Consider the following 10434-nt stretch of genomic DNA (forward strand, 5'->3'; position numbering starts at 1 on the left):
GGGCCTCCAAGGGAAAGAAGAAGAAGAAGAGGGCCCATCTCTAGGGAAATTAGTAAAATAAGCCTTACAAGGCAGGAGTGAGTAAGCACTTAGAAGCTGCAAACCTGCCTGCCTAGATGCCTCAAGGCCAAAGCATCCAGAGCTTCAAACGGGCTTGGCAAAGCTGTTTTCCAGAGCTTCACTCTCCCCTGGGAAGCAGTTACAGGCACTGGGAGAGAGAAAAAATGAGACGATTGCATTTCAGAAGTTTGTCATTATACTGGGAGAATGAGAATCGAAAGTCTCCTAAAGCAGCAGCAAAATGACTGCAGTTCATGAGTTCAGAGGGCGCACATTCAACAATGGCAGGATGATGACTGCATTGCAGTGTTGGTACTGCACTCAAAAAAGTTTCAATAAAATATTAAAATATGTCAATCCCATGAAGCAGCAAATAGGGAAGGTTGGCTGTCAAAACCCAGCTTTGACTGAGGCCACATTCACACCATACTGATAATGAGTTGGGGGGGGGACATCTGGGTGGAATCCTGGCTCCCCTTCCAGAACCTGCAATCCTGTATAGAATGCATAAGGGAAAGCTTACCAAAACACTTCCTTTGTCAAGGTAATGGCTTTGGCTGGCTAGTTAAGGACTGTGGTTTACAAGTCCAAAGAGGCTCCCATAGAAACAAATGGGTGGGCCTTTCCTTATCTCCCCATCAGGCTGGCCTGGAGAAGAACAATATCCAGAGTTATCTGTATGCATGAGTTGGAATATAGAGACACAAAGACTGTTTGCTTTGTGCTGGACTTTGGGACCCCCCCCCCCCACCTTTGGAAACTAATGTAGAAGCAAGATCTGTTGGGGTGTTAATGCTGGGAGCTCCTCCAACCTATGCTCAGATTGTATATATGGCCCATGCCTGACACTTCAGAGAGCTACTGCCAGTCAGAGTAGGCAATGCTGGGTTAGACTGACAAATAGCCTGACCAGGTTTAAGAATGTAAAGTGAGCCTCCTTGATTAGGTCAGTAGCCCATTTGGTCTAGCATCCTTTTCACACAGTAGCCACTGGAAGCTTCCTACATCCTTTTGTTTAAAGCAGGTTCCTACGGTCACACATTCACAAAGCCCCACATTTAAACCAATTCCCCTCTCTCCTTATCATGAAGTTTGTTCTTCAAAGCAGGCACACATCCAACAGTTGTGTAAACATCCCCTGACAGCCCTAATTTAATACTCCAGCCTTCTTTGACCCATTAGTATTCCTCAGCAGTGCTATTTCTTACGGTATTCCTAGAAGCTAAAGCAATGAAGGAATGCTTACAAGGCTAAAAGGAGATCCCAAAGTCTTACTGGGTTGTATACACAAGCCCTTTGCAGCTTCTCTGACTTGCCGGGAGTTGCACTGGTGTTTTTGCAAGATGAGATTCCGCTTTTACACTTCGCCCCAGTGGAAATGGCAGCAGAGAAGGTCAGGCAAAAGCTGCCAACTCATAATAAAGCTGTTTGATCCAAATCCTGGCCTAACAGAAAGCTATATGCACATCCAACACAGACCAAAACAAAAACAAAAAACCTGTCGTGGTGGGGAGCCTGCAGCCAAATGGGCTTGTTCCATCAGTGGAAAATAAGCAACATATGAGTGGGAAAGAGTCCCAACAGCTTTGGAAGCTGCAAAGAGGGACAGGGTGGGTTAATGCTTCAGAACACACACTGTATGCCTTGTGTAGAGTTGAGCCTGGTACGAGTATTCCAGAATTCATAGAGGGAACTTGGTGCTATGTTTAATAAATGAAGGATTCATAGGACAACAGGGGGAAATACAAATAAAAAAAAACCATTTCATTCAGCTGGCAATTTCACATTAATTGCCTCTGTTTCTGTTAATTACAGGGGTGAGCAAAAGCTGCAGTGCAAGCCACTGCACTCAACACTCAATTGAAGTTTAAGACATGCGATTGCACAACTGCAGCTATGCTACCAGAGGTGATGGCTGCTTAATGAATCTACAACAGACTTCCCTAACCTGGAACCCTCCAGGAGTTGTAGGGCTGCAACTCCTATCATCCCCAGTTAGGCCATACAGACTGGAGCTGATATAAGCAGTAGTCCAAAATTTTTCAGTGGCATCAGATTAGGGAAAGCTTATCTAGCAGTTTAATTTGGTGTCAGAGAACCTCTGACCCTCCAAAGCTACTGGACTACAACTTCCATCATCCCTGATAATTGACCACGTTGCTGGGGCTGATGGGAACTAAAGTCCAAGAACATCTGGTGAGCTAGAGGTGTCTCACCCCTATTTTAAGTCGTTGGCATCTGTCCCTTTCCAGAGACAATGGAGTGTGCCTCCAGGGGTGAAGTCAGACCTCTGTGTTAGCAGCACCTAAGTGACCTCCCCAGGGTGCAAGTCTGGGCAGCCCCTCTCAGCCTCGTAGATGTGGTCCAACGGAAAGGAAAGCAACTTGTTTGGCACCAGCTTGGCTGTTTTAAGTCATGCCATTCAATTTCAAGGGTGCACTTTTCATTCTGATTTTCAGGGAAGGCCCTGCTTCCAATTCCCTTCAGTGTCTAAAGGTAAGTCAATACTGATCAGAAGCAGGGCCTTTTCTGTTGTGGCACACCGGAGATCTCAAAGGAACACACCAAAGTGCCTCTGCAGGTCTTGCGGAGGAGGAGGAGGCAGTCTCAGTCTTGCAGCGATGGAGACAAATGAAGGCCTGGGCAGGTGGGGTGGGTGTCACGTGCATTGCACATTGCATGTGTGACATCACACAAACGCAACAGCACCCGCCCCCCAAATTTTGGATGCAGCTCAGCACCTCTGCTTCCAGGTGTAGCCTGCCTCTGCCCACCAGGCATTGGTTCCTTTTGGGCAGGAAGAAATAGTAAGGAATCTATCCCAACTCCCTTTCTACAAGTAGTAGCACATCATAGGATCCACCTAGAGGGGACTGTGGCAGCTCTGCACCACTCCAGTAACATTAATTGGTACCTAGGTACCTCAAGCCGTGTTTCATCATGTCAGCAAAGACCATTGACAACAATATCAGGAATGTAAAATATATGTCCTCACCAGCAATCTCCCTACCTTTGTATGTGCTAGCAACACATGCTCAGAATGTACTTTCAAAATCTGATCTATGTTTTCATAGTGCAGACCATGATCACAACCACACCCTGCATGCGTGTTACCATCTACAATGATAGGCCTAACTGTCCATCATGTTCCCCATGAAAGCACACGGAAGTACGTTAAAGTTTAAGCACTGTACTGCACATATAAATTATTTTTGTGGCATCCTATGCACAACTGACTTAACGGTGTATCATCTTGTGCAACCATTTGACTTTTCTTTCCTCCAGATCCAGAAACAGCATATCAAACCTGCTGCCTGTTCAAGACGCTTCTCCATAATAGCAAAGGACAATGTTTATTTTTTTCTTTCACATCGGAAATGGAAAGCAACAACTACGTACAGAGTCCATAGTCAGAAAGGTCATTTGCCAAGGTTCTTGTTTTCATTCCTTGGCGGGGGGGGGGGGGGACACAAAATTAAAGGACATTTCTGTATCAATTATTCATTTCCACCCTACCACAAGAAAACCTATCTCACTGAAAACGATTAATGATCAAGTACTGCACTAGACTGGTATGAACAAGAGATCAAGTTGAGTGAGTAACTCAGAGTTCAACCCTTAAAGTTATTTTGACATGACTTCTGTATAGAATGTGATTCTCCCCCCCCCCCCATCTTTCCCTCTTTTACAGCTGTAACCCATCCCTCTGTTTGAATCTTATCACTGGTTTTCATGCTGTGCAGGGAGCCCTCTTCTGGAGAAATATGAAAAAGTTGGTGGTTTCTGTGTTTTCTATAATTCACTATGTATTTAAAAAATAAGCTTTCCGAGTAGATCATGCGTATGAGACTTTTTCCTTTGCAATTACAGCTCAAGTTATTGTTTCCACCTTTTTCAGCCATGGGCTGGTCCACCGTCCCTCAGACCATGTGGTGGGCCCGACTGTATTTTGAAAAAAATAATGAACAAATTCCTATGCCCCACAAATAACTCAGACATGCATTTTAAATAAAAGCACACATTCTAATCATGTAAAAACACCAGGCAGGCCCCACAAATAACCCCGAGATGCATTTTAAATAAAAGGACACATTCTACTCTTGTAAAAACACACTGATTCCTGGACCAATCGTGGGCCGGATTGAGAAGGTGATTGGGCCGCATCCAGCCCCTGGACCTTAGGTTGCCTGCCACTGTCATAGAGCTCCATAAGGCACACATTAGCTAAACAATTATGCCTATTATTTCTAGCCCATCTTAGCAAATGAGCACTCCATGCCCAACTTCATCATGTGGAAAAAAATTGCTATAAAGCATGAAGCCAATGGCTGGATAAGGTGAACTTTTATAAAGAGTAGGACCTGGACACCCCCCTTCCAGTGTCAATTCTAAACAACCTCAACAGTCTGTATACCTTTCTCCCTCCTTTTAGAAATCAGCAGAGATGTATGTAGGACCTTTCATTCCACTCTTTCCAGGCACAGCTCCATGCTTAAAAGCTCTGTGTCCAAGTGGGATTTTTTTTTTGCCCTGCAAAAACTGCTCCTTAGCATTAAACCAGAGCAAACATCAAGTTCTCAGTGGATTGCCATTTGCTCTGATTGAGCTTTAAAGAGTGTGTTTTCATGGGGAAAGCTCTGGTGCAAATAAAAAAAGGGGGGTGTTGCTAAGACACAAATCTTTAAAGTGCAGACCATGCCTGGAAAGAGCAGTGGAAAGGTAAGGGTGGATAAGCCCAAAGTTCATTTGGTCTCAAATTTTAAAACAAATGCACAGACTTCACAAACTTCTACACAGAGCTGAATGTAAGTATCAATATGTTCGGACACATGCACTGCCAGTTATGTGTAATGCAGTTTGAGTACAAAAAAGAAGTATATTTCAGGGACAAAATGTATTGCAAAGAAAGTGCTTACAAACACGTGCATTTTAAATGTGAATATTTCAGCAGTTTAAAAGAATTCACAGAAAATGGGGCACAGTGAATTTAGCATTAAAGAAAAGTGAAAATGAATTAGACTGGTCTGTCTATTTCTATAAATAGAGAAGTGGCCAGCCATAGCCATCTAGCCTACCACTTGATATTGGCTTTTGAATGCTCTCCATTGTGACACTTCTCTGTTCCATTGGTACTGGGAAGATGGTGGGAATTTCTGTACACTGATCACACTGCAGAAAGATGTGCAGGTTCTATGTGTATGAAAACTACACCATTTTGCATGTTTCATGAAGTCACAGAAGAGACTGGAGTGGCTCCAGCATGCACAGAATGCTGCCTGCAGTTGAGAGTCCTCCTTTGTGTTAGGGTGTGCAATCCATAGTAAATACGAATGGGACATAAGAGCTTAATGGAGTGCTACACACACACACACACACACACACACACACACACAACCACTCTTTGTTATAACAGGCACCAGGCATAGCTATGGGCCCATTTATGTAACATAGGGAAATTGCTTTAGGTCAGGAGTGTCCTTCCAGATGTTGCTAGGTTACAACCCCATCATCCCTGACAATGTGGCCATGCTGGCTGAGACTGATGGGGGTTGGAGTTCCACACCCTATCCCCATTTTAGAAACTTACATGTGCTGGTTCCCACCAGTGATGATCTGGTCATGTGTTGATGTACTATGGCCAACTTGTGGGAACCAAGATGCCTCAGTGGAAATGTATGTAGGAGGAATTCTGCATCTTCCTTCTGGAAAGATGTACACTTTCCAGATGTGGCCATAACTCCCTGCTCCTGACAGTATTCCAAAAGCACAGAAAGGGGAATTACAGCTCAGTTCCACACACCCAGTCTGCTATTATTACTATGATATGTAAGAAGACTCTTCAACACATCTGAGCCTCAACTGTCCCCCAGAACAGCAGAGGATTGTCTCACAAAGTTCTGTTGGGAGTTCATGATCTTTGTGCCCCCCCTTAAAAAAAATCATTTTCACCTATTGAGTAATTTATGCATGTTTAGATTGTTGATGGGCCTACAACACACTGCTCAGAAGATGCTTTCTCTCCCTAATCACCGTGACCCAAACTTAGATCGTTAACTCAAACCTGAATTATACTCTTCCCTGGAAGGCATTACAGCAACAGATTTGCATCGCTTATAAATCAGTTGATCAAGATCAATGTTGCCCATTTCCACTTGCCGGATATCAAGGAATAATGAGTTGTAGCTGCTGCTGAGGAAGAGAAAAATATCACTGCGCCTATGAGCCTTGCCAGATGGCTGCATGCAGGTAACTTCTCCCATTTTGTACCATTTAGTTCTGCTGCTGCACGGAAGCTATCCAAGTCAAGCAATCCATCTGAGTAGCCCCTTTAACAGCAGCCTTTTCCTCATCATCTCACCAGCTGTCGCAAGGCTTCTCATCAATGCCTCTTTCTCCTAATATTTCCACCACAAAAGTGTGGTATTTCAATCAGAGAGTCATTGCTTTCCCAAAGAAGAAGAAGAGTGAATCACCTGTTCCAGTTTGCAAACCTTGCTCCTCTCCATTTCAACTCTGTCACCAGGGTGGAGCACTTTGTACATACCCAGAGTTAATCTTTTCTTCATTTGCTTTGCTCCATGTGTTTTGACATTGAGTTCTGGCACTGAAGCAGCTTCTGAGGACAAGCCCTATCAACTGATACCATCTGATCTTTAACAAAGGACATGTTAGACATGATAGAATGTGGGCCATCTTTTGTATGAGTCATGAAATACAGGTGAGGAGGAGGAGGAGACTGACTTTCACACATTCCAGCCATGCTAATAAAAGAGGACTTGTTAGAGCAGAAAACTAACATTTGAACATACCAGCATGTGACTAGAAACAGGTCAGCTCCTGCAGGATTGTTGTTTCCCCCCCCCCAAAAAAAAAGCAGTGCTACACATGTGTGTCTTGAATGCCCTTCTGCTAGAGCTCAGGCTTGCATTTGCAACTCACAACATCCCTGTAAAGTCTGTTAAGCTGAGACATAGTCATTTGTCCAAGCTTGACAGAGGAGCAGGTTTTGGGATAGATAGAGAGATAGATAGACAGACAGACAGACAGACAGTAAGTATCTGATTCCTTGCAAGGAGGGCACAATCATTTGGATTTGAGTCAAAGCATTTAACTCATCATCCTATTTTCTAGCAGCCTTTGCTCTTTTCCTTTTCTCCACCTGCCTCCTTCCTCTTCTCCTTTTATATTTCACCTTTACAAAGGGCAGGAGAGACAGCAAGGTGCATCGCACAAGAGGACTGCAGAGCAGATAACTCAAGCAAGTAAGCCAAGTCACACACTGGGGAAAAGGCACATCTGACACCTTATTTTGTCACCAGTAGCAACATTGCAAATACCACAACCCTCTCACACTCCAAAGTGTATGTATATATTTGCTAGTTGCAACCAGTTAAACCACTGACCAGTTGTTTTGGTTTTCTCTTCACATCCTGTCCCATCCATTTTTATTACATGCACACAGTTTCCCCTCTTCCACACAGCACTTGCACATATTTCAAATGATCTCAGCACATCCAGTTGCTATGTAAATTGCATCCACGCCACAGCTCCCTAGATTTTGTTGCTTCAAGACCACTTCAATACATTTCATTTAGTGAACCATGGCTTTCACATGGTCAATCATAGTTGATTCTCACTTGACACTGAAGATCTCTAATCAGCCTTAATCAAGCTGTATTAGGAGACAAGAGCCATAACTCTTGCTGCCCTAACACCAGTGTACACAACTAGGAGCCAGATTCACACAACATTGGGACTCTGTAGTAAAGCTAACATTTTTGGTGGAGCTACTGGTAATGGGAGTTACTGCAGCATTGGCCAAGATCCCAGCTTGCTACATGCTAGAAACTTTTAAACAATGAGTTAATTCAATAAATGGCAGGTCTTGTCCTTAAATCACTACCCAAGCAATTGCCAAGCCCAACGACACCAATTTGTAGTGCCCCCGCTCTAAGTTATGAGCACGCATGTGACACTACCCTGCTGCGGTTGAACAGAGGGAACTGTGACTTATTACTTGTTTCTGTACTCTACTAGTATCTTCACGGATTTGGCTCTAAAATACACATGGAGGTCCCATTTTTCCAGGTTCAATAGAAAAAAAAATACAGTAAGAGGAGAGAGAAATAGTTGCAACTTATATGCCATAAATAGAGAGGGCTGTCGAAGTGCTGAGGGGCCAGATAGCTCAGTGCTGGAGAACATGTTCTGCATGCAAAGGGTTCTAAATCCCATCCCTGGCAACTCCAGCTAAAATGGCCAGGTAGCAGTTGCTAGGACTGACCTCTGCCTGAGACCCTGGAGAGCTGCTGCCAGTAAGAGCAGACAGCAGTGGCTTGGACAGACAAACATTGTGACCTAGTAGAAGGCAGCCAGATTTATGTTTTAGGAACTTAAGAAGTTGCCTTACAAAGTCAAATCATAGCTCAGCATTTTCTACACTGGCTGGCAGCAGCTCCCCAGGTTTCCAGGCAGGAGTCCTTCCCAGTCCTATCTGGAGGTTCAAGACCATTGAGGTTTGGACCTGGGACCTTCTGCCTGCAGAGTAGATGTTCTACCAACGAGCTACAGCTGTTCCTCTCATTTGGAAGACATCGTGCACATTAAGTTGCTCTCTCCCGAGGCATTGGTCTCCCATGCACCCTCAAGGGTTAAAAGCAAAAAACGAGTCGAGTCTCCAAGCCAATAGGGAATTAACTTTTATCACCATGGAGTACCATCCCAGGGATCCAAGAGACAGAGACTTGTAGCTGAATGAGAGATTAAGCTCCCTAAGACAAGCGAGAGGAGAGGGGGGATGAACAAGGGGATGGAGGAGCATCACACCGAATGACAACAAAGGAGCCTTAAACATCACACGCTGCTTCCCAAAATGAAATCCGTATCATATTCACAGAGGGGAAGGCAAGGGAGGAGTGCAGAAGTTGGAGAGCAGCTAGTTCCTCGGCTATTGACTGACAGCAACAGCAGGGCTCCACAGCCTCTTGGCTTTTTAAAGGCTGGGTGTCTATGTCCTTTCTTTCTTTTTTTTACCTTTTTGCAAGGGGGAGGTGGGATCTTTTACAGTTGAGAAGAGGGCGGGAGGTAAGGCTGCCGAGCTGCTCATTAATACTCGATTTTACAAATTCACCAAAGCGGTAGGGCAGAGAAGGAGAGGCAGGGGAAAGCCCTTATCCTTCCACATTTTTATTTTTAAAAAATCTTAATCATGTTTCCCCCCCCCCCCCTCCTCTTTTCTTTTTAACGAGTGTGGGGAGTAAGGAATGTAATGATCTTGTCCTGGCAGAAGCCATAGGAAGGAGAAGCAAAAAAAAAATCAAAGTTGAAGCATTGAAGGTGATAGAATATCTTGTTGCTGGCACCACGGAACCAGCAATCCGTACTCTCTTTCATGTGAAGGAAATACAATTTGCATGCACACACACGTATTATGTCGCTAATTTCCTGTCACTGGAAAGCACACAGAGGCATTTTTCACATCGGAGAATTGCTTCTCACATCCACACTTCATCGTGCGTATCTGTGTGTTTTTCAAGTCGGCATGCGATCGTTGAGAAATCAAGACACTTCCAGATAGCCAAATACAAAACATTCCCCCCCAAAAAACACAGATACACACAAGCACATAACCCCTAAGACCAGATCAAAGCACCAAATTCCTTACCTGGGACAGGAGGAAAGCCAGGGTAAGTTGAGCCTTGTGCTGCATTTTGCTAGCCTAGAAGATACTGGAGGCTTTTTCATTCATGCACTCAACTGCACTGAGCATATTTTCACTGTGGAACAGCCTTTGAGGAGAGAGAGAGGAGAGGGAGAGGGAGAGAGACTGCCTTGAGAGCCAGCCAACTTCCCAAATAGATCAGCAGCAGCATCACCAAAGCATTGGATAAAGGCTGATGACCAGAACCAATAGCTTTACAAGGATGATTTCTTCACAAATCATCCTCATTTTTGCATAACACATATCGGGAGCGCACCCCTCGCAAGCAAACACACACACACACATACACACACACACAAGAGAGAGAGAGAGAGAGAGAGAGAGAGAGAGAGAGAGAGAGAGAGAGAGAGAGCACCCCAAGAAAGCTCTCACTTCGGTGTGTACAAGTAACAGCTTAAGAAATCACTTCTTCTTTTATGGATTTCTGGAAAGAGGTAATTCTTCCCCTCACCGTTGAAGGAAACGATTTGCACGATAGGGGAGAATAGCTCCTCAGACCCTGCGTGCCAAAAGAAAGACCTTCTTTATTAAAATGTTAATCAAGGGTGTTTTATTTTCAATAAATCAAAGGAATGACCACCACAGCCTTCAGTTACTCCCGGGCTTGAAAAGACTGACAGAACAGGGCTCTTTCAGGGGCACCAGAAATCCTG

The 10434-nt window shown here is 44.4% G+C and overlaps 1 protein-coding gene across 1 annotated transcript in view; it reads right to left on the bottom strand.

The window, feature by feature from the left end:
• CDH13 (cadherin 13) overlaps positions 1-9956 on the bottom strand; it is a 592471-nt gene extending 582515 nt beyond the window's left edge. The window contains exon 1 of the mRNA XM_028740139.2: positions 9725-9956. Within this exon, the coding sequence (XP_028595972.2) occupies positions 9725-9769 (45 nt within the window). The 5' untranslated portion in view covers positions 9770-9956. The remainder of the gene's footprint in view (positions 1-9724) is intronic.
• Positions 9957-10434: the final 478 nt, after the last annotated feature.

Source organism: Podarcis muralis, chromosome 7 (assembly GCF_964188315.1).
Source record: "Podarcis muralis chromosome 7, rPodMur119.hap1.1, whole genome shotgun sequence".
NCBI lineage: Eukaryota > Metazoa > Chordata > Lepidosauria > Squamata > Lacertidae > Podarcis > Podarcis muralis.